This window comes from Lutra lutra, chromosome 11 (assembly GCF_902655055.1).
Source record: "Lutra lutra chromosome 11, mLutLut1.2, whole genome shotgun sequence".
Lineage (NCBI taxonomy): Eukaryota > Metazoa > Chordata > Mammalia > Carnivora > Mustelidae > Lutra > Lutra lutra.
The window spans coordinates 84,730,759-84,755,420 of NC_062288.1; the positions used below are offsets into that span (position 1 = coordinate 84,730,759).

The window sequence follows — 24,662 nt, forward strand, 5'->3', positions numbered from 1 at the left end:
TGGGGAAGAAAAGAAGATTGGACGCATTTGAGAATTGCCTGAAGCAGGGTTTTAATCTGAGTCCTTCTGTAGTCCTGCAAGGACTCTTTATCTGGAGCATTGTTCCAAAGGTGGTGGTCGCTGATTTTTACCTGATTCTTCCCCCAGCTCATGCCATTTCTTCATAAAGAATTTTTATTCCACCGTAGAAACACCACCACCGCCCCCCAAGGCACCTGCGCCTGCCACCAAATTCATTCATAGCCTTACCTTCTAGAAGCCCCTTTTGGGTGGAAGAACTGCTGTCAGGAGCTCTGAGGAGAAGAGAAGCATGGGGTGTTGTTAGTTCAACTGACCTTTGTAACGTTGCCAAGCTGGGAGCAAGGCATTTTTCTAGTTACTGTATAGGCTAGAAAGGAGATTTTAAGACATTTAGGTCATGCTTTTATGTGTTTTGTTTTTTATCTGTGTGCCCGATATTTCAGAGGAGACTTTTCTTGAGGGTAGTGGCTTGTTTATAACATTCTATAAATAGCCCTGCCTAATGTGGGCTTTTTACAGATATTTTCTGCTGGTTTTTCTATATGGATTGGTACGGCATCTGACTGTAGTAACCAGAAAGATGCTGAGCTAGGGGATTTTGTTATTCCACCTCCTGTTCGGGGTTCTAGCTTAGCGGCTCATTGGTCTTGAAATCCTCGGCTTCTCCCTTCCTGTGTCAGGATGTGTTAAGACCTCCAGGTGCTAACTGTCATTATTTCTGTTGACTGAGCCCCATATGCACCTCTAGTGCTCACTGACCTGTCTTTTCTGTTGCAGAAACATTGCCGAGGCCCTTGTCAGCAAAGGTCTAGCCACGGTGATCAGATACCGGCAAGATGACGATCAGCGGTCCTCTCACTATGACGAGCTGCTTGCTGCGGAGGCCAGGTGAGATGAAGCATCCCAGTGAACACCTTGAGACCTTGAGACCAGCAGTGTCGCTTTTCTCCTTGCCCGCTATCTTGCCTGTCCCTGAGCAGAATGTGATGGAAAGCAATACGCTGAGAAAGATTGTAGTATGCTTTTATCCCAGTTTTGCCCTATCCGAAGAAAAGGGGTACACTTCAAATGTGCTGTGTAACCTTGGTTGAGTACACTTGGGCCTTCATTTGTTTAAGTCTGCAAAATAGGCATATAGTAGATAGGATCTCATGTAGATGTCACATGAATCATAGGTTGAGAGTACAAGATATTTTTACCACCACCATCCTCTCAGTCCCTGGGTCTAACAGTGAAGCTCTGCTTATGTGTGCAGGACATATGCCTCAGGTTCTTACCTCCAGAGCCCTCTGCTCCCCGGCCCCTCCCATTCATCACCTCTCAACCTTTTGTCGTGTACAAAGGAAATGAAAACATTTATTAGGAAATGAGTTTTTGTTTCACACTTCTGACAGCTGGCAGGAGAGCATTTGAGAAGCCCAGTGACATTTTACTCCTGTCCTTCATCCCTGTGGCCGGTTGCCCCAAGGACGTGTGTACTGCTTGGTGTTCTTTCTTACCAGTGACATTCCTTGTGGGCTCGTACTCACAGAGCTGTCTGTCCCTGGGTGGTACTGGTAGTTTAGTGATTCCCAGACTTACCAGGAAAGAGCAAAACATGAGATGTTGGTGAACTGACCAGGGTACTTCAGCAGACTGCTTGGTCTCAACCAAGATATAGCCACTGTTTGAAAGAGGTGCACGCCGCCCTCAGCCATTTGTTTAGTTCTAGAAGTTTGCTAGTTGCCAGGTTATGCTCTGTGGTTTGAGGAGGAACGAGTTTGGGCACATGTTATCTGTGCTTCAGACTTTGTCATTGAGATCACTTCTTTTGCTCTTTGGCCCAGAACAGTGACCTGATATGTGACACTTACCTCTAACACCATGTCACATCCTGATGGATAGAGCATCTGTAGACTGTCACATAGAATGTCAGCTAAGAAATCAGTCTGTCAGACTGTTGTAGGTTTTTGGATTCTTTCTTGTGGGTTTTTCCCAATAGGCCCTGTCTAAAACCTAATTCATGTACGCAGAGAGTTTAAGGCTCCTTAATGGCCAGCACAAAATAATACAATACGTAATCCATAATTGATGTTTCTCTCAATCCTCCCTCAGTTCTTCCTTCTCTCCCTGTCTGTATTATCACTAAGGCAGCCTGGCTGGAAGAACCCATATTGGGAAATGCAACTTCACATCGCTAAGTACCACCTGATGATCTGGCTCCTCCAGGAAATGGATAATGATTAGACCGCACTTCGGTGGCGTTCAGAGGGCGAGTCTGTGCTTAGCCTGTGGGTGGATTCAGTGTGACCTAGTGGTAACTTGAAAAACAGGTTATAAGTTCCCAGCATAACAGGAGCACTAAGCAGTACAATGGGATCTAGACTCCTGTTTTCGGCCCAGTGTCACTCTGCCACTAGTCACATATTTGTGACTGATAGACATGAAAATAATTTGCATAGCTGCTCTGGAAAGTAAGGCAAAACAAACTTTCTTCTTCTTTTTTTTAATCTTTTAATTTTTTTTTAAAGTAAGCTATACACTCCATGTGGAAGGCTTGAACTCATGACTCTGAGACCAAGAGTCGTGTGCTGTACCGACTAAGCCAGCCAGCCACCTCAGCAAGCTTTCTTACGCTGTTGGAAATAGCTACATGTGCTGTGTTTAATGGGTATACATAGATAGTGAAAGGTTTGGTTTTTTTTTATAGATTATGTTCTAAATATATTTTTTATTTAGATTACAGGTAACTTAGTAATGTAATATTAGTTTCAGGTGTACAATATAGTGACTCAGCACTTCCAAACATCACTCAGTGCTCATCACAACAAGCACACTCCTTTATCCCCATCACCTGTTTCCCCTGTCTGCCTCCCCTCTGATACCATCAGTTTGTTCTCTAGAGTTAAGGGTCTGTTTCTTGGTTTACATCTCTCACCCCCCCCCCTTTGCTTATTTGTTTCTTAAATTCCACATATGAGTGAAATCATATGGTATGTGTCTTTCTCTGACTGACTGATTTCACTTAGCATTATACTCCCTAGCTCTATCCATGTTGTTGCAAATTGCAGGATTTTGTTCTTTTTTTATGACTATTCCTGTGTGTGTTTGTGTGTGTGTGTGCATACACACACATACACACCACTTCTTTATCCATTCATCAAGTGGACACTTGGGCTGTTTCCATAATTTGGCTGTTGTAGATAATGCTGTTGTAAACATTGGGGTGCATGTATCCCTTCGAATTAGTGTTTTTTTTCTTTGGGTAAATACCTAGTAGTGCCATTACTAGATCATCGGTTAGTTCTATTTTTAACTTTTTGGGAGACCTCCAAACTGTTTTCTTTTTTTTAAGATTTTATTTACGTATTTATTTATTTATCAGAGAGAGAAAGAGTGAGCGCAAGCAGGGGGAGCCACAGGCAGAGGGAGATGGCTCCCTGCTGAGCAAGAAGCCTAATGTGGGACTTGATCCCAGGACCCTGGGATCATGACCTTAGCCAACGGCAGATGCTTAACCAACTGAGCCACCCAGCAGGTGTCCCTCCATTCTGTTTTCCTGAGTGATCGTACCAGTTTGTATTCCCACCAACAATGCAAGAGGGTTCCTCTTTCTCCACATTCTCACCAACACCTGTTGTTTCTTATGTTGATTTTAGCCATTCTAACAGGTGCAAAGTGATATCTCATTGTAGTTTTGATTTACATTTCCCTGATGATCAATGATGTTGAACATCTTTTCATATGTCTCTTGGCCACGTATATGTCTTCTTTGGAAAAAGATGTTCGTCATTTCTGCCTATTTTTTAGTTAGATTATTTGTTTTTTGGGTTTTGAGGATAGTGAAATTTTTAACTTTGAGGTTTTAGGAAGAAAACAACCTTTTTTAGCACTCATTTTAAGCAGAATCAATGTAACAACATGCTTGTCTATTAAAGCTGTGAGCAGCCTAGAGGTAATTGTGTTGAGCCATTGCCTTCAGACCGGTGGTGGAAAAACTGGCTTCAGGGTCATTGCACTGTTGTGGGTTGAGTAAACAGAGAGGAATTAACCACTTCCCCAAGCCTGTGAGGCATTGCCATAGGGCAGTACAGACCTCATAAAGAAGTAGGAGAAATGGCCAGCATGACCTGCAAGTCTTCCTTTAGACAGTGTTGTTAGCCCCAGAATGGCAGCCCAGTACCCTCTTTAGATAAAATCCCCCAACAAGGTTAATGAAGATCCGAGAAAGACTGGAACACCTGCCAGATGGGAATGGTGGTTCTGTAGCCATTAAAACATGTTTTCAGTTCAGAAGCTACTCTTCCCCCATTATAAGTGGTGGAATTGATCTCACTTGAAGCCCACCTATTTGCTGGCAATCTGCTTTTAGTTTGCTTTCACTTCGAAGCACTCCATTCCCCATGACATACTCCTCATGTTCCCTTAGCATTCTTACTTGGTTCTGTCACATTATAGCATGTCAGAGGTCTTTTTACATGCTTCTGCTGCCCCTTATCCTGCCTGTCTGTTGAATATTATTTGAGTTTAGGGTTGTTTTCCCCTAGCTAGATCAGCTGTTTTTTCCAGTTGAACTTTGCCTTGTAATTTTATGCCCCTGTCGGTGCGGTTCCTCCACCTCCCAGCTTAGTGTCCTCTGCAGATCTCATTAGCGAGTTGTTTACTCCTTTCCTGGGCCCTGAATAGAACCCCTAACCAAGAATGGCTTTGGTGTTGACCCCAAGTCTCTCACTGCATGGACTGTCACTTAACTGTCTTTTGATTATCATCCTTCAGCTACTTTTTAATCTTCGGTGATTGTGTACTGAACCAAGCCAATTTGAATTAATTTTCCAAGTACAATTTCTTGAGGTGCTGTATCTAATGCGTTAGCAAAGGCCAAATTAATAACATCTGCTATATTCATATCAGTCTTTAACCCTGGAACTCATTAGATAAATAATACGTGGGTGAGGGTAACATAGCGAGGCCGGCACTTTTTTCAGCCCTTCCACATAGGAGTATTGATTCCCACAGCTTGCTCTGTCTCTGACCTCTAGAATCCTGCACTTTCTCCCTCTGGTTATCCCTAGCGATACCAGCACTGGTGCACAGTGCTCTTCCAGTGACTTTGCTTGGCCACTAATCCTTTTAGAGCAACATTGTAAGCTTTGGGGAAAGAGCAACCTGCTAATGCGGCTGACTTCCTGGGTCAGGGCAGCTGCCTGCCCAGGAGTTGATGAGCTTTCTCGGGGCTCAGTGGCCACTGCTTCCCTCTCAGGGGGCTGTGTTCGCTGCACTCCTCAGACTATAGGACCGGAGCTCCAGGAGTGATGTGTAATGCGCTCATTGGGAAGCCAGGAGAGAGATAGGGAGGAAGGTCCCCAGTTTGAAGTTCGCCTGCTACTTCCGAGTGTCTCCACCTGCCATCCAGAAGCAAGCTGCGAGCACCTCGGCAGCTCTGATCAGTGTTGTTGACCCTTCAAGGCCCCTTCATTCACGTGCCTTTTCCTTTTGGGAAACCTTCATTATACCTCCAGGAGCTGGTATATTTAGAGGAAAGCACATCTTTTTTTGTTGGAAGGATAAATAAACCCCTAATTCCCAGTAGGTGCCTTCCTTTCCGATTCAGTTGTCTGTCATCAGCTGCCTCCTCCCTCATTACCTTGTGTCCCGGCAAGATAAGGTTTTGGCATTTTTGCTGGTACTCTCACACCTTGTTTGTCTCATGGGCTCCATTGAAAAGCCTTTGATTTTGTCCCAGGCTTCTGAGAGTTCCAGTGTGTGTAGGTCGTGTTTTTAGTTAAAAAAAAAAAAAAAAAAAAAAAAAAAAAAAAAAAAAAAAAAAAAGGCGGGGCGCCTGGGTGGCTCAGTGGGTTAAGCCACTGCCTTCGGCTCAGGTCATGATCTCAGGGTCCTGGGATCGAGCCCCGCATCGGGCTCTCTGCTCAGCAGGGAGCCTGCTTCCTCCCCTCTCTCTGCCTGCCTCTCTGCCTGCTTGTGATCTCTCTCTGTCAAATAAATAAATAAAATCTTTAAAAAAAAAAAAAAAAAGGCCTTACATGCAGCTGACCTACGCTTTGTGTTGTCACTCCTGAACTCGGTTCCCCCTTTTAGGGGCCTCATATGCACTTCTTTGGGAGTCTGACAGATCATGTCTTTCCTGCACCACCCTAATTTTTCATCCCCATATAGACTTTCCGGCATTTTCAGTTTTCGTTTTATTGCAATATTTCTCGCTCACCTGGCTCACTGAATTACTTGGTTTGATGGGTATTCTGAACTTCAGGTGGAGCTTCTGACTCCGTCAGAGAATCTGTCTTCTATCCTTCTGAGGTATTTCTAAGATACTGAGTCATTATTGGGAACTTCCATATTTTCTCTCATACTCTAGCCTGTGTATTTGGCATAACACTTCCAGTTTAAGTAGGCTAGAATATGAATTTCCTTAGCATTCTAAGAGGTCTTCCAAGTGGGGTTTTGTTGGGCTTGCTGTGGGCACTGAAGAAGAGCTGGTAATGCTTGGAGCCAGATCAAAGCCTGGCCGTGTGCCTTGTTTTCCTTGGACGTCCAGACCCGGGGGATATCATCTGTGTGCATTCTCCTGAAGCTACCAGTAACTTGATTTAAAAATGTAATATTTTAAAATTTCTTAGAAACTGTTAGAATTTGTGGCTTGTTGCAGGAAAACACAGAAGTTATGTTAGCTCAGTGTTGGGGCTTGATTCCTTTAAGGCACCTCTTAATTCTAAGATTTTGTCATTTCAACATAAGGATGTATATAGTCAGAAAAGAAATTGATGCCCCAGCTTGACTGTGGGAAAGCAATTGCATCGAACAATCTAGTGTCTGAGCAGATTTAAATGAATTTCGATTCATTCTGGACATACATAATGAGGTTAGGGTTATCTCATGAGAAGAGAAAAGGGCAGACTCTCCCTTATCTTTTTGTGTGGATCCTCTTTCTTACCGGGCACACCGCAGATTCAGAAAACTGGTGGTGTCCTGCATCTTTGAAAGGCAAGCAGAAGCCTTCCCCCATCTCAGCTCTGCCTAGGGCTCCCTGTCTTTCCGAGCTCCACAGGGATGTGTGTTCCTCAATGAAACAAACCTTGCAAAATCCCCTTTCTTTAAAAATAAAAACAAACAACTAGTGCTCCTGCCTTGCTGACCTCAGTACCTCTAATCTCCAAACCCATAAACACCAGTCCTTGATTAAAATCCTATCAGATGTGTCTTGCTTTTACCTAGTATGGGTTGACAGTGCCCTCCCTATTGCAGACATCTCTCTGCTGGAACCCATAGGAAATCTGTCCTGGCATTTCCATCACAGGCTTTGATGGGGAGGCTAGAACTTGCTCTTTCCTAGGCAGATATCAGTAGTCATTATTAAGAGGGAAACTGAAGTAACATTCTCTCTTGGTGATGTAGTTGTTGGGGGCCAAGGTGGACTTACCATTTCCATGCATTTGTAGCAGTGAATTGTAAGTGTATTTTGCATTTCCACTGAAATGCTTTCAGTAACACTGGGAAAGAAGTGCTTTTGTTCTCCTACTCTTCCTGTAGCCAGAGCAGCTCCACTTTTTTCCTGATTTGTAGATATTTTTCCACAAGATTTCAGTAGGTGAAAAAAAATCGTTTAAAGCTGTTTCTTCAAAAAAAAAAACAGAACTTTTGGATAAGGTCCCTCCTCTCTGTATCTTTAATTGTCATTTGCAATACTGGTTATGAACCAAATGTGAAGACTTCCTCACCAGCACTTTCCATTGCTAAGTTAAAACCTCTGGCTTTAGGATTCTCAAAAGGAAGAGCTCAGCACTACTGGTTTGACTGTTGGTTCTGATTTGTTAAATGTCTTAATAAAAAGCAAGTTTCATCTGTGTATACCTATGCAGGGAGGAAACAGGGATTTGAACTTGAGTATGTGTTTTGAAATTTTAAAACTAATATATCCTATCACAGTGTATAGATTACATGAGTTAACTGGTTCTCTAAGAAAACACATTCCTCTTCTGGGAATAGTTGTTGAAGGCAGGTTTATCTTGCATGTGATGGCTTTGCATTCATTTGTCTTCTCCATTCTCATTTTCTTGAGTGTATCCTGGGTCCCAGGCATTGGGGATAATAGTAATGAAGAAAAAAGATAATAGACGCAAGCCTTACAATGCATGTAATCTCAGAGGGACTGACATTAAATAACTTTAATAGTACCTCTGGAAATTGTGATTTTTCCCTATTTCTTCACTTTTCTTCCTGTTTTCTTAGCCCCTCCTCCTTTTTCCCTTTCCATTATTAACACTGCCTGCCTCACATCTTTTTTTATCCCATATCTCATTTCTGTTAAATTTTCCCATGAGAGCATTTCCCTGAAATTCATCTCTTCTATCCGGCCTCTGTTCTTATCTTCTCAATAGTTTAATGGTACAGCTTTAAATAAACCAAGATTTCTCACTTTCGATCTAATGACCTCAAGTGAAATTTCTCTTTGAGTAAAACTAAGTCCTACTGAATATTGTGAAAAACAGCTTTGATTGGAAGTTTTCCTCTTTCCTTTACTGTTTAGTTGTAGAATTCTGTAACCCTGGGGTGCTGTTGGGTTTTTAACCCCAGTGTGCTGGAAAGCTGGCACTGGGTGAATGGTCTTCTGCCCTCTCTACTCAGCTGCGTTACGTCATGCCAGCACAGGTTGGAGGCCAGCACAGAAAAAGGAGGCTGTTCTTTCTCTTCAGTATCCTCATGGCTTCCTTTCTTTTTTAACCCTGAAAGTGTACTCCCCGCTACATTTTGGGCTTGTAGTTATGTATCATGGTCATGAGGTTGTTAATGGGATTCAGCACATATCAGTGGGGCAGGGCAAGGGGGGGGTTCACTCTTGAGCAGTAGGGTAGATCAGCTATTGCAAGTGGATGTGCTAACAGGAAAATGCATTAAAAGAGCTGGTGTGGGGAAGTGATTTGACGATACAGCTGAATGTGGGGAAATTTAGCTTTTCCCTTTCTTCAGAAAAGATGATGCACTCAGCATCCAAATAGCAGTAATCAATCTGCATTTAAAGCAACACAAATGGCCACTTCTGGAGAGCTGCATAATGTCTCCGGTTCCAGATAGTTTTCTCCTTCAGGGTATTAAGAGGATCTGCTCACTCTCTTTATCCTATCCTTCTCTTCCCTCCCTACTCCCATTCCTTCTAGTAGAACTCAGGCTATGAGATGTATCTTGATGACCAGTGTGAGGGTTTGGGGTACAGTTGGAACCCATTAGGTTTTTCTACTATGTTGTACACAGAGCCATGGGTGGTTCTACAGGTCCTGGTCACATAATGAACTCATGATAAATCTTCCTCGCCCAATCTTTTCTGTAATCGTTGGTCTGCTCTGTTATATTCATTCAGAGAAGTTCTAGAGTTAGCTTTCTAGATCATCTGGTTTGTCTGCATATACCACAGAGCAGTTTATCCTCCTCACTGTTCTCTTGGCTAAGAGGCACTGCTTTCTTAACACAACGCCTGAATATTTGGTTTCAAAATATATTTCAAATGTATTTTAAAATAACATTTGAAGATAATCATACTGGAAATGTAATTTTAATCCAAAATGAATTGTAACAGCAAATTGAGAACACTTGATCTTGACCATAGTCTCTTTTAAACATCTTACAAGTTGACTCCCTAAACTGTTGGTTCTCAAAGTATGATCCTCCAATCAGCGATGTCATTGTTACTTGGGAACTTGTTAGAAATGTAAACCCACAGCCCCCCCCCCCTGCCCCCCATTTCCCCCTACCTGAGACCTACTGAATCAGAAGCCCTGGAGTCGAATCATGTCAATCTCTTTTAACACATACTTCAAGTAATTTTGATACACACTAAAATTTGAGAACCACTGCCCAACTCCTGACCACTGTAAAACAAATCGAAATAGGTATCCTTTTATGGAAGATTAATAATCTTTATTATAATTGGAATTAAGATCATGGTTCTAAGAAATAGAGAACAAGCCAGGGAACAGAGAACCTTTGGATTTCTTTGACTTTGCTACCTAGTAGTGCCTTCCCCGTGATCACAGCCGTGCTTGTTTCCCACCAAGGCAGTTGAATAGCTGCTTCTTCCCTTTGACTCTTGTCTCTCTCCCCTTCCTCATACTTGTCATTCATAGCTCCTAAGTTTGATTCCTTCTGAGTAGCCTCCACCAACTCTTGGCTAATTTAATATGAAATCATCTTGAGGGTTGCTGTGCTTACTTGATTTGGCTCATCTGTAATGTCAGGTGGTTGAGTGGGTTGGAGAGCTGAGTCTCTATTACTGACATCCCTATCCTACTTTTTTTCTAATCCTTGGAAATCTCTCAGGACAACTGTAGTTCAAATAATTAATCACTGATACATCAATATGCAGAATTTTATAGCTGCTTGTGAAGAGGAAATCCTCTTCATAGCTTTCTTTCATTTGCAGGATTCTTTGCATCTAAATTTCTTATAAACTCTCTCATGCACTTCTATTTTATCCTAAGCTGCCCTTGACTCTCCCCCTCCAGCTTTGGGCATAGAAGTTGAGAAGGATTATTTCCCATTCCTCTTGCTTTTGCATCAAGTTCAGAGAGGTAAATCTCTAGTGGAATGGCAATGAATCTTTTCTAGTAGGTCCCCGTAAATGTAGCTCACATTGGAAAAACCATTTTCTAAACAGTGAGTCTGTTGCTTTTCACTCAGTCGAAAGATACATTAAAACTTTCTCTTACTTGTTCATATTCCAGTGACAAATATTTCATCAGGTGCATTGGGGATAAAAAGAAACACATGGTTTCATGGGGATTTGGATGAGCAATTAAATCATTACAAATATAGTTGTAAGAGTGGAGATATATGTAGGTATCTTGATGCATAGGGAAGAAGCACCCAAATCACAGCCTGATCCCCTGAGTCCATGAGGCAAGGCACGCGTTGCTGGTTCATCTTAGAAAAGGGAGACGGAAACCGGAGTCAGTGTGCATTGCCCTGTGACACAGCAGTTCCACTTTTCTGAATTTATCCTAAGGAGTAATTAGGGAAGCACCCAACAGTTTATTTAAAAGTTGTTCCTCATGGCATTATTTATAATAGTATTCTGTTCACATCAACTTCTACCAATAAGTGATTGATCAAGTTACGGAGCTTGCATCCATGTGATGGATTTATCTTCAGCTATTAGAATGATGTAAAAATTAATAACGTAAGGAAGCATTCATTTAATTATCATTTCTAGCAGAAAAAAAGATACTACAAAACTATTCCGCAGTTTTCTTAAAGTATAGGTGGACGGCTGTATGTGTATAAGTGCTTAGAAATTCTGTTAGTGAGGCTTCAGAATAAAATCATGGATCATTGTTTCACCACTATTTCTTCTTTTTTAAAAATTTTATTTATTTGAGAGAGAGAGAGATTGAGAGAACGAGTAGGAGGAGGGGCAGAAAGAGAAGCAGACTCCTTGCAGAGCAGGGAGCCCGACTTGGGACTCCATCCCAGGACTCTGGGATCATAACCTGAGCCGAAGGCAGATGCTTAAACAACCATGCCACCCAGGCACCCACTGTGTTTTTTGTTGTTGTTGTTTTTGCTTTTGTTTTTTTTTTTTTTTTCTGATGACCATGTATTGTCTTTGTGTTCAAGACATGGATAATTATAAAAACAAGGTCACTGGGGCTATCGTTGCTTCCGATCTCACCTTTCTTGAGGCCTTGTTCTCTCAAAAAGGCTTTAGACTACACAGCAATGATAGTCCTTTGGTCCTAATCTGGGCCAGTGAAGTTTACTTGTGTTTCCCATCAATCTAGCAGAGGGGTACTTCTTTTCTAGTAGTTGTCTGCCACAGATCTCACAATCTGTCCTGCCCCCCCCACGTCCCCCCTTTCCTAAGCACTGCAGATGTGTTGTCACACCTGGCACAATAGCATGTGTCTTGGTTTCTTCTTATATTAGTTTTAGATGGGATGATGGCTTAGGGTTCTTTGTTATTTGCTTTATTGCCTCATAATACCTATCTGACTCATTAGTCCGCCTACCTTCCCTTGACCGTAGGATTCACTTTTCTCATTTCCAGTCCCTGTACTCTCCATCTTTTCTGTCTTCCTTATCAATAATTCTGATTTCATTGAAAATCCAGCTGCACAATCTTAGCACCCCCATCTACCATTGTGCACCTGTGCCTGCTCTGTATCTGATTTTCTGAGCATCAGGACCCTATTGCTTCCTCCAGCTGCCAAGGAACCAGTAGAAGGGCCAGAGGGATTGCTTATTGCTGCTGTGTTTCATTGATATCTATATTTGGTTCATGCTGAAACACTGTATTCATCAATGTGACCTGAAACACAGTGAGAGGTGCTTTAGAAGTTTAGCAAGTTATTTACTCTTTGTTCTGTTTTTTAACCTTTTCTGTTGTTTTCCTTTCCCCTCAGTCATCTATCCTGTGCTGTCTAGTAGGAGTTCCATATAATCCTGCCACTTTGTTCTTTTTTGTTGTTTATTTCATTGGTGGTCAAAGCTTTGCTCCCACTCACTGCCATTCCTATTGTTGCCCATCTCCTTTAGTCCTTAACGTATATCTGCTTCTGCTCAGAGGCCAGGCTCTAAGCTCCTCTGCTTTGCATCATCCCAAATAGCAAAACCAAGGTGCCTAAGAACTGGAGCATAGATCATGAAACTGTATCCAAGAGAGCCGGCAAGCCCTACTCTCCTGCACTGCAGACACTTGGGCATTACCTGTGTCTCCAATCTGAAGTATTTTCAGCATTCCGCATTAGTCTGTCACGTCATTTGCCCAGCTTTACTTGGCACACCATGATCGAACCAGATGACCCTGAGTTATAGAACTTAGGTGAACATAGCTTCTGTGTCAAACACCATAATAAATATTAAGGACAGAATCCTAACCCTCAAAGAGTCTACCTATAAGAAATAAAGAGTAACATGTAGTGAACTTTGAAAGTGGTGTATTACATTTCATAATTGCCTGCTGAACTGAATGATACACAAACACTGACATATAGGTGAAAGATAATAATTATATATATGAGAATATGATTTTGCTATCATTTCAAAGTATAGTTCATAGAGACTTCCGGCATACAAACTGCAGTCTACCTATGACCCCAGGTTAAGTATTCCTGAAGTGATCACTGATATGATTGTGGTGAGATACATGTGGTGAGATAGTAGATACACTATGACTCTTTTCATTCTATAGTTTGGACCTGGCTAGGCACCTGTAATGAATAACTTACACAGAGGTCACATGGAGACAGTGGGCCTAGTTGGATTGAAAGGAGCAATATGGAAGTCATGTGAGGACATAAACTGGGACCGTATGGTAGAGGCCCATGAAAACCAAGCATTTAATATTTCACTCGATGTCACAGGCTGATAGTCTTTGTTTTGGGTATAAAAGTAGGTCAACAAAATAACAGATTTTTATGGAGAAGTCATGCAACAGCGTGTGCAGTGTCAAATCAATGTGATGTGCAGTATCAAAAGGGATTGGGTGAGTTTAATTAAAAATTTCCTGATGTTATCTTGGAATAAACTGGGGAGGGCCTGGCCCAATAGAGTTACCAGAAGGCTACATGAGTACAGTTAGGAAGGAAGAAAATATTGAAGGTAGGTGATGAAACAGAAGCAATTAAGGGACATTTTGGTTCCTAGATACAAGAAAGTGTTGTTAAGTGGAAATTGTGGATTCAGGATCTCCCGACCTCAACTCCACATCCTCCCTTGCCTCTCACCCCCTATCTGTTGTATGCCACTTCTGCTTTCCATCACTTGGTTTTCTTTAGATCTCTTTAGTGTATGAAAGTAGTTCTTATGAAACCCTGTTGGAAGCTCCTATTCCCCCAAAAAATTCCCATGTGTGATTCTATCATTTTAGGGTAGTTTATAGATAACTCCCAAGATCCCAAGTGTGAAGCTCACATATGTCCCCAGGGTAAGAATTCCTGATCACTGTTCTATGATTGGGTCAGGTTGTATCTAACTGTAAAGCCTTAGGCTTTCTTTGTAATCGCTCAAAAGTATATATTGAGAATAACAATTTACCATCATTGAATTGGATTTAAGACTGTGGCCTAAAAGATAATAATAAAAATTCAAAGATAAATCTAAAAAAAGACTACGGCATGTTTGTTGGCACAAGATGAACTGTTGTACGTTAATGGTGCCTTGGAGAAGCTTGGTCCTTAGGTTTTACTGCCTGAGCAAGGGACCTTAAATCCTTAGAGCAAACTCTATTCCTTGGCATTGAGAGTGCTAAGATTCTAGTCCTATGGTGTTGAGGCAGTGGAGGTAATCTCGCGTAAACAATGTTCTTACCTGTCTTTGCAAAGTTCATGTTTTAACTTCTACTGGGAAGACAGTAGCATTCCATACATGACAATTTCAAACTTTAAAGAAAGAAAAGTGTTTTCCAGTGATTGGAATGGTATTCCTTTCCCACACAGTGGCTTCTAGATGCTTCTAGAAGCAATGTAGAAAGCTGAGTTTTTATCCTTCTCCTGCCCTGTTACCCCTTTGTGTATGTAGGTGGACATATACTCACTTTTCCTGTCTGGTGGTGATTTCTGTCCATTATTGACACCTCTTGGCTTTGCCGTCTTTACACAGCTGCTTCCTGGAGACGAAAGCTTCTGAGAGAAGCAGGCTGTGTTCTGCCCCACTGCTTCCTTTCTCCTGGCTGGCCTGAGCACCAGCCTGCTTTTGTGAGAAAGCAGCTATTAAGCAGACACAGCAGGAGAAGTTTAGAAGTCAGGAGTTTCATTCCTTGCCTAATGAAAAAAGATGTTGAGCTGTAGTTGCAGCCTACAGGGAGGAGAGGGAGTGTGGGGAGGGGAGTCAGGTATTTGCTCTGTGGTGCGGGTGTCAGTGGAAGCACACTGCTACCTGACTGGCCTCCCAGCTTCCCAAACCCAGGGAAACATGGTTACATAAGATGCAGGGGCCCCCACTGAGAAGTAGTGACAAAGCAGCAGACTTTGGATCTCCACTTTATTTACCATTTATACAACAGTTAGTAGGCAGTCATGTTACATATCCTTAGAGTCCTGGAACAAGATGTATATTCTATTTCCTTTGGCAAAGAACCATAGCAAGCCTGCCACTCTTGGTGCTCTCTCCTTTCCTCTTCGAGCTAAATGCATGGATTTCTATACTGGGTACTTCCCCCAGATACTCTCTTGAGAAGAAGCTGTTGCTGTGGCATCGCCTTGTTTCAGGCCGAGGGAGGTTTTCCGGAGATGCCTCCCAGGTCATTTCTGCAGCAGTTTGGGAACAACAGCCAAAGCAACCTCAGCACAGGGAAGGAGACCCACGCTGAATTAGACCGTGTAGCCAATTTCTCGGAGAGCCCTCATACCTGGCCGCTGGGGTCCAGTGTACCACTTAGCCTTTAGAGCGCTTCCTAGGTGGACATTATTTTACATAGTGTTTGTAAATTATTCTTTCAATTTTTTCTGTTTTCTTAAGAACAGTGAGAACTGTTTATCTGCTTAGATATTGTGATAATAAAATACTGCTTTCTTGCTGCTTCTTGAATGTGTCTGAAATTGATCTAATTTAGCCGTCCTAAGTATGAAAAAATAAAGTGTTTGAAGGTTTTTCCAAAATTAATGCCTGTATGCAAATAAATGACTGATAGTATCCTTTTTAGGAACAAGGTAGAGCATGAAGAAGTTTTTCTTTTTCTCAAAAAATTTTTATTAAGGCTTAATTCTAAAGAATTTTTTGGTTTTTAATTCATGTTTTCTGGTTTTAGGGTATTATTTTTTTCTCCCTTAAGCATGCTTAATCTTGGCTAAGTCTTGGATTTCTGCTCTGGGCACAGAGCTGCTTTGGGGTCACTAAAAGAAAGCAGAATTTTAGTTTATCACCTCGCTGCTTTTGCCTCAAGAACCTTTGTTTTCTAACTTACTGCTCGGGCCCTGTTCTTTTTTCCCTGTAGTTTATGAGATGCTCTCCAGGTCCCAGGAAAGGCCACAACTTCAGCAGTACTGTCACATGAACCCATCTGTTTATAGGGCAGGTCCATTTATTTTGGTTGTCCTTGTTGTTAGAAGAGGATAAGGCTGTAGGCATTTCGTGCCCCCAGAGGACCTGCAGGAGGCTTAGCAGGCCTCGCCTTGGAGGAAGGTGAGTTACAGTCAGGGCGGCTCACCTCACAGAGGCTTCTTCTTCTCAAGGCTGCTCCTTTGAGTTTATGGTAGCAAAATGAGGAGAGCCTGTTGGTGGCACAGGATGTATGCCTGGCCAGGATAGAAGAGTCAGGTCTGTCCCTGACCTCCACCCATTGGTTTTCCATATAAGTCATCCTCCCATCCTCTGCCATTAGTTTGTAAATGCCAAGGTAATAGCAGCATACCTTGAGAACCAGCCCTAGTCTCTGATTTTTAACACATTCCCTGAATAATAAATCAGTGGACTAAATTGTAAATGGAGAATTCTGACTCACTTGCAATTTCTAAGACTAAAGGCCTTGATTTGAATTCGGGAATAACCGTGGGAATTCAAGAAACTCTGAACTGCTTTATCAGTTAGCAGCGCAGATCAGAGTGACTGGCTTTGTTTTTCTTATTAAACATCTGTACTTTGATTTTTTACCCTTGTCATGGAATAGAAAGTAGACAGTAAATTATTGTTGAATAGAAGGTGTTTCAGATTAGTTGAGTGAGAGATCCCCAGAGCTGGAGGCAGGGGTGAGGGGTAACATCCCAAGTATATAAGAAGGAGGACTGTACCACTTTGCACTGGGCAACTCCCACTCCATTTGGTATATGTGAGTTTGATTTAGAAAGTTAGGACCTGAAAGTAAGCCCTGCAGAGTAGTGGCCTCTACTTCTGGTCATTAATAGTAAGAGCATGAGCGGGCTATGGTAGAAGTGTGGTTACTGCTGTGTAGTGTGAGGGTCCGACATACTGATCCTGGTCTGGGCAATTTTCTCTACACTTTGTCTGGAATTCAGAAACTCTCCAAAGGCTAGACAGGAGAGTGGGTACACCCCTGAATCTCTGTTTTTCATTCTCTAAACTCAAATATGTTCCTTGCTTTGGTCTGCAGTGTGGCGGGGCATAGGAAGGTCTTACCTTGCGGTGTAGTGACCTGGTGAATTACCGATCAGTTTTATTCTCCGGTCCTTCATTGTTAAAGGAGTGATCACACACACTGATGCTGCTTCGACTTCCCGAAGCTACCACTCGGGGGATTAGGAGATAAAAGATGGGAGACTGGAGCAAACCAACCAGTGATCAGATGTGTGACAGAGTTCCCCCAAATCCCTTGCTAAATCCGCTGTGGTTATAACCTGAAACTGATTTAAAATGAGGCTTAAAACGTAGTTTTTGCTAATTTTTCCCCCACTCTTAAAAATGACTTTTCCGTATAGTGTTTATTCATTCAGGACAACTTATCTTTTTACCTAGGAGGAACTTATTTCCATTAGAATTGGAACACTAGCTGCATATTTTGCATTTAAAATGTTTCATGTGATTAAATGCAGAAAAGAAACATTATTACTTCTGTTTCTTAGGAGTGTGCTCTTCCAACTGGTTCTTCTTTTGTGCCTGGAACAATGCCTTTAATTTGGAAACAAGTTCGGGAGCTCTCTCTGATTACCAGGCACACTGTTAGCTGAAACTAGCAGCCAAGTACTCAGTCCTGGGCTTAGAAGAACAGGCTTGTCTTCTCCCCTCTACCGAATGCTCCTGCAGAGACTGGCTACTCAGAAGTGTGCAGTGTGACTTGTGTAATGACAGTGTGACTTGTGCAATTTGAACGACCTCTCTTCTCACCCCTTTTTTCCCATCCTCCCAGCCCCTTCCTAATGTGATTTGTATATTAATTAGGTTTTTTCTTCTTCCTTTACAGAGCTATTAAGAATGGCAAAGGATTGCACAGCAAAAAGGAAGTGCCTATCCACCGTGTCGCAGACATATCTGGGGTGAGTTGTGTCCCTGAATAGAGCTGTGTGGCTCATAGGTGACAGGAGCTTGGCTGCTTATTCACCAAAGGACTTCAGCTTATGTGTTTTCTATAACTCGTTTATTTTCAGACACAGAATGTGAATTTCTCTAGGGCTGCTGCTTATGCATCTATGGAGATCCTGTTTTATATTCTGAGAAAGCAGAATTCAAACTAGGGCATAAAACCTCCTCCTGTCTCTTCACCTGAACTGTTACTGTGCTACTTTTCCATTCTTTCATTATGAGGAGTTAGAGATACTTCTTCCCAATCATAGTAAGAAAAAATTACCTCCTTTTTAAATCCCTGTTTGGTTATCACTGTGACTAGTAAGTCTTAATGGAGAAAGGTCAAGTGTAGATTTTAGGACAACCTTAAAAATTAGTGGCTTCTTTTTCCTCAGGTCGTCTCTGAGGGGGAGGCATATGCACCCATCCTGTGAGCTAATACATACAGAGGATGTAGAGGAATGGAAGGTGCAAATACTTCCGAGCCCCCAAAGGGCTGTGTCCGAATGACAGCTGACATAGGACTTTACCCTTGCATATTTCAGATTTCTTGGCTGAAGACAATACCTGTGTCAGTTAAGAAGGTTTATTCATTTATTCAGCAAGTATTTGAGTGCTTACTGTGCCTGAACTGCTCTAGGCACTCAGAATGTAACAGTGAACCAAACTGATAAAAATCCTTGCATGCAGGGACGCCTGGGTGGCTCAGTTGGTTAAGCCGCTGCCTTCGGCTCAGGTCATGATCCCAGCGTCCTGGGATCGGGTCCCACATCGGGCTCCTTGTTCTATGGGGAGCCTGCTTCTCCCTCTGCCTCTGCCTGCCACTCTGTCTGCCTGTGCTCGCTCTCGCTCTCTCTCTGACAAATAAATAAAATAAAAAAAAAAAAATCTTAAAAAAAAAAAAAAAATCCTTGCATGCAGGTGGGCAGGGGAAGTGGCAGTGTCAGGCAGCAGCAACTGCTGTGAAGAGAGACAGAACCGACCAAGGGGAGAGTGAGCCGCCAAGGTGTTGGTTTGGTCCGGGGCCCAGAGAAGGCTTGTTGGCTCCTCAGTTTACCCTCTGTTCCTGGGACACACACCATCCATCTCAACTCCATAGTAACTTATGGTTAAGGAGGGGATTCAGGTCATGTGTAAGGGGGACCACATCACCTTGGGGAGATGACTGAGGAAGGGCTAGTAAATCTTAGCTTTTGGAGACTCAGAGAGCTTGCCTTGGTCACCCAGAAGAAAATGCTTCTATTAACAAAAGCTTCTAGAGCTCACCCACAGCAGTGACGGATTAGAGTGTATTATCTTCTTATTATGTTGTGTTCCCAAGCCTAGCTGAGACTTTGCTTATTGTTCCTTGTGATTGCTTATTATAAATGTGTCTGGACAGCTGTCCCTTGCCCAGGTATAGCAGTACCATGTTCATTTGAAGCAATGGGATTCTGTTGAGCTTTTCTTACTCTGACCTATCACTTCAGACTACAGAGTAAATAGTATTCCCTACATTGAGTGGACTTTTGTCAAAAAGTCATGCCTCAGTTTAATGAGTGAGGTACGTTGATACACATTCTTTGTAGCTAAGATTCCTCTGAGGCCCAGAAACCTATTGCCAACGGCCTTCGAGCCCCAGGTGACTAAGATGGATGTGCTAGGGCTCCTCGTTAACAGGTGGGACTCCTGGCTTGCTGGTAATAGGCCTGATTCCCCTGTGGCTCACCTTGTCCTATTATCGTTGACATATGTGATCATTGCTGCGTGTGTCTCCTGTGAAATTATCTACAATATTTTCCTTAATATTCTTTTGTCGAAGATGGTGGAATAATCAAAGGGCAAGTCTTTGGCTGTTCAACTGGAGGGAGAAGAAAGTTATAAATAACTGTTTTGGAAAATAAAACTTTGATGACTCTACACCGGGGCCAGATGTGCCCATCCAAAAACTTATGTCAGGTCTGCATTCCAGGGCCTTCTAGAGGCTGAATTAAACCTTGGGGATAGTGGGATGCCTTTTGGCCTGTGGAGTTCATGCTTTTGCTCAGACTTCCCATTGCCAGGGAGGGGAAGACCTCAGCAGGTTTTTGAATGGAGGCCCGCTTACCTTGGGGCTGGGCTTCTGGCACCTGCCTGCGTCGCGTCCTAATGCTCTGTTGCTGTCTTTGAATCTCCCACTTATGCCTTGATGTGTTTTGGTGTTGTCTTTTATTCCTTTTTGCAGCAATGGTCTTTATGAAACTTGTTTTCAATTTTTTTTCTTCCTATTTTTTTCTCTCCTCCTTCCCCAGCTATAGCTCATTTTCATACATTTCTTTATTCTCTTTTCTGTCTTGATTTTGGAGAATTGGTTTGCTCTTCTGGTATTTAAAAATACATGTGAGTTTAATCTCCCTCAGTTATCGCATAAATAAACAAGGAAAGCTTGAACAAGTGGGAGAGAGAAAGTGAAAAAGCTGTTCCATTTAAATAGATGTCAGAGTGACCTTGTCTACCTCCATCACACATGATTCAGCTCCGCAGGCCCTTTTTTTTTAAGTGCCCTCTGTAATAGAGGAACTTTGTCTCCCTGTTTCTAACCCCCGCTTCTTTCTGTCACACTGTTGTGTTAAGTATGTGTGTGTTGGGCTCCCTTGTGCCATTTATGGCTTTTCGGCTTCTTGCAGCATGCTGGCGATGTTACTGTCCAGGGGACAGGTGAGTGTGTGGGATCAGACAGGCAAATCACTTAATAGGCAGATGAAGACCAAACACCCCCAATAAGAACAATGAAATACACACATTCATAATGGTTTTATAAAACTTTCTGAGTCTTTTTTTTTTTCTTTCTTTCTTTTAACTGGGTCTTTCCCCAGTTCATTGTTCCTCCTCTCGGGTGTAGGTCATGATAAATGGAAGTGTTTGTTGAGCTGATGGGATATGCAATATGTGGCCAGAATAACTTAATGTAGACCGGTATTTATGCATAATGCCTCTTGTCATCTCAATATACGTCCTTGGAATAAAAGAAAAGACATAAAAAGAAAAGAAAAGAGATCACACTTTTGTCTCCTAAACACACTCAAGAAATATGCTATATAGAAGATCTTACGTTGTGGATGTAATTTGTTCTAGGCTTAATGGCCTAGAACAACGTTTAGAGTTGAGTCTCTTCCCATTGTCCGTATCTCCTCTCTTGCACTTTCAAAGATGATTTCACTGTGTAAAGGTCAAGAGTGCATTAAAAGGCCTGGTACCGAGCCTTAGCAGGTGTTAAGGCCTGCATGGCTGACTTCTGTGTTAGGAAGGGAGTAATCCCAGCACAGGAGATAGAGGAAGAGCACCTGCTTTGGGAAGAGAGGGAGGCCAGCCTCTGGGCAGTAAAACAGAGAGGCCTTTTCATATACATTCATTGGCTTCCCGGGACTGGACTGGATGTATGGGTTACTCGACATGTGTTTTCACTTTGTGTTTGTCCCTGCCATTAAAGCCTCTGGTACCACGTCCCATATTGTGAGCTTCTGACAGGTTTTTGATTTTTCAGAAATGTTGTGAGCTCTCAACTTTTGGGTGGTTCTTTTCTCTGTTGTTTTCTTGTTAACATAGATGATTTTTGCCACTAGTGTCCGCTGAGTGCAGTGTTTTCCATAAGGTACACCGCATTTGCGTGTAACAGCGACCGAGTGGACCCCACCTTTTGGATAGGGGTTTGTTTCTGCATCTCCTGCATCTGTTCTCAGGGTAACCACTAAGGAAAAAAATACTGCCAGTCTGGTGATTTGGATCCTGAAGAAGTTAATAATTTCCTTTATTTCTGATTTTTCAAGGTGAAGAGATTGGAATATTTTAAGTACTGGTCATTGTTTGTCTTTTCTCTAATCATCTGGTTTCCCTTTAGGCCAGGATATTCCTATGAATTTGAAACCAACTAAGAATTTGACAGACTTGGCACTAGATCTGATTTGATTTGGGGGATGGTTCTGTGGTGACAGCTTCACTTCATAGATTCACATTTTTATTCTTAGCGGGGTTTGTTTTTCCTCAATCCAGTCTCCCCTCCCTCCCTCACCGGCAAACAAAAGTTGGAATGTGCGTGTCAGTGGAATATAAGGCTGTTTCTTATCTTGGGTTTATTATTGTTTTTGCTGTAGTCTGTTCTGTAATAAATACAATCTCCTGCAGATATAGAATGTAAAACAGGCAATAAAATGGGGCTGGTGCGTGGCTTACTGATCTGGTAAATCAGACAAATCAATTACTGTTCTGAGGAGCTGCCCACTCCTCAGGTTGCAGCCGGCACGGGCTGACTTCCTCCTGCACCCCCTCCACTCCTTCCTTTTCTGTTGGTGCGTGAGTAGTACTCAGTGAGTCACACTATCTGTTTCACTCTTCCTGTATTTCCCGTTGTGTCTGTTCTTTCTTTCCTGGTGCGTGAGGAGTTAGGGACTCTTGTTTGTTGCCAGCAGTGCAGGAGGACAGAGCCAGGGCCAGCTGCCTGTCCTGTCTAGTCATGCTCCTGCAGGTCCCTCAGATGGAGTTTCCCTTGTCTGAACATCTCTGCCGCTTCGTGATACAGAGTCGTGCAGCTCCTCTGTTTTGTTTTTTTGTTTGTTTGTTTGTTTGTTTGTTTTTTGAGTTTTGGGGTGTTTTTTTTTTAAGATTTTAGTTATTTATTTGACAGAGAGATAGAGATCACAAATAGGCAGAGAGGCAGGCAGAGGGAGAGGAAGAAACAGGCTCTACGCTGAGCAGGGAGCCTGATGTGGGGCTCGATCCCAGGACCCTGGGTTCATGACCCGAGCTGAAGGCAACTGCTTAACCAACTGAGCCACCCAGGCACCCCAGCTCCTCTATTAATACTGCTGCTGCTTGCTTTCCTTTCTTGCCTTCAGTAAATCCCTGTGTCGTCTTTTCTGTTCACTGCTGCTTTGTTCACTTGGACTTTGGTTCCCTGCTCTTGTTACATGGGAACTTTCTCATAACCTCTCCATGATGATTTTATTGGACATGTGTAGTATTAATGCTAAGAATTTCCTTAAAGCAGAGCTTGGAGTGATCCAAAGACTAGCTCTGGGGGTAGGAAGTAGAAGGTCAAATTTGTGGGTCCCTCTTGCTCTAGTATATCACGAAATGTATACTGGTTGAATTGACCAGTGAGACGCTAACTTACAGACATAAAGGACCGAAGTGTTTCTTTAAAATAAATAAATAGGGGTGCCTGGGTGGCACAGTTGGTTAGGCATCTGACTCTTGGTTTTGGCTCAGGTCATGATCTCGGGGTCCTGAGGTCCAGCCTGTGTCAGGCTCTGTGCTCCTTGCTGATTCTGCTTCACACTTTCTCTCTGCCCACCCCCGCCCCCACACCCCCGCATGCTCTCTCTCTCTCAAATAAATAAGGAAATGGGATTTTTCTCTAGCATTTTCTCCTGACCTTTTCCTTCAGCTCCTAGTTTTCCAGTGCTTTCTTATACTTGTATTGTCCTCTTTTCCTGGGGGTATTTAAGCTATCCTCCTTTTGCTTGAGGCTCTAACCCCTTTACAGAAGTTCTCTTTCCCTAACTCCCCCATGAATCTGGGCCTCCCTGGAAGAGTTAAATAATAATATCCTTTTTGGCTAAAGGGAAGTTAAAACTGGTTTGCCCTGTAAGTGCAAAGAAGGTGAAAACCATACCATCACCTAGAGGCTTTGTAAGTTAGGTCAATGTGAAATTGGTTTCCTTTTCCATGTCTTCTGGCCCACATGTGTAGATGGTCTTCTTGCATTAATCTATAGTTTTTTTCAGCCACCTTTCTATTCTTTCTAATCACCGTACCTTAATGGCACCATTGCTCATTTTTTGTTTGTTGTTTTAATAGCGCTTCCCTCTCTTACTCTTTCTTAGCGTCCAGTCTAATTCTGATGTCCCTTTTTTACCAACTACACAAGGCCAAAGCCTATGGTTTCTGCGTGGTGGGCTTCTGTGACCTGGAGGGTTGTTCAGCGCTAGAGCTCCTTTCACACCATCGCCACTGGCCCCCACGGCTGGGCTGTGCATTTGCCACCCTGGAGAAATCCCATAGGAACTCTCACTGGCTCCTAACCTTGCTCTCTAGGGCAAGCATGATGTGCTCCCTAAATATGGTGGCCCCCTGTGGGGAAGCATGATGAGTAGTGGTGATGGGTTCTTGTGGTTGTTTTCTTTCATCTCTCCTATATATTTCAAAGTTTAAGATGTTGCTAATCTGGGGGAAGATCTTGTTCCTCGGTTCCCTTCTTCCTCCGTCCCCACTCAAGGTTCTTAAACTTCAAGCGGACTGCAGCGTGCAGCTCCTTGACTTGGATTCTCGCAGCACAGAAACATGTACTGCAGCCCTGTGGCACAAGGTACCTGTGATTCCCAAGTGGCAGCTGCTCTGGAAGTTTCTTAGCTGCTAAGATGGATGGGGTGTCTTCTTTTCTCTTTAACTTTTTCCTCTCTTCCCCACTCCTCCCCTCCAGAGCTGGATGTTATTAAGGTGACCTTGACTGTGTTGGGGGAGTTTGTTTCAGCTAGTTGTTCTAACCCCTGACAGTTGAGGGCATTGCTTCACTGTCTTTTTGTCCATTGTTCTTTCAGCCATAGTAGTCCTTTGTGGCCAGTTGTTCTTGTTTAAAGCTCTCTGTTCAAACTCCCCAGAACTGCAGGTATCCCCTTCTCCTTCTAACAAAATTTGAAAGCATTTATGCTCAGTGGGCAGAGGAGAGACGTCTTTCTCAGACTGAATGA

General features: G+C 42.8%; 1 protein-coding gene across 2 annotated transcripts in view; it reads left to right on the top strand.

Annotated features, from left to right (window-relative positions):
- The window catches only part of SND1 (staphylococcal nuclease and tudor domain containing 1), a 422,576-nt gene that overhangs the window by 228,800 nt on the left and 169,114 nt on the right, over positions 1-24,662 (top strand). For both annotated transcript variants that reach the window (XM_047695928.1, XM_047695929.1), the window contains exons 13-14: positions 799-909; positions 17,858-17,930. In XM_047695928.1, coding sequence (XP_047551884.1) covers positions 799-909; positions 17,858-17,930 — 184 coding nt within the window. The remainder of the gene's footprint in view (positions 1-798; positions 910-17,857; positions 17,931-24,662) is intronic.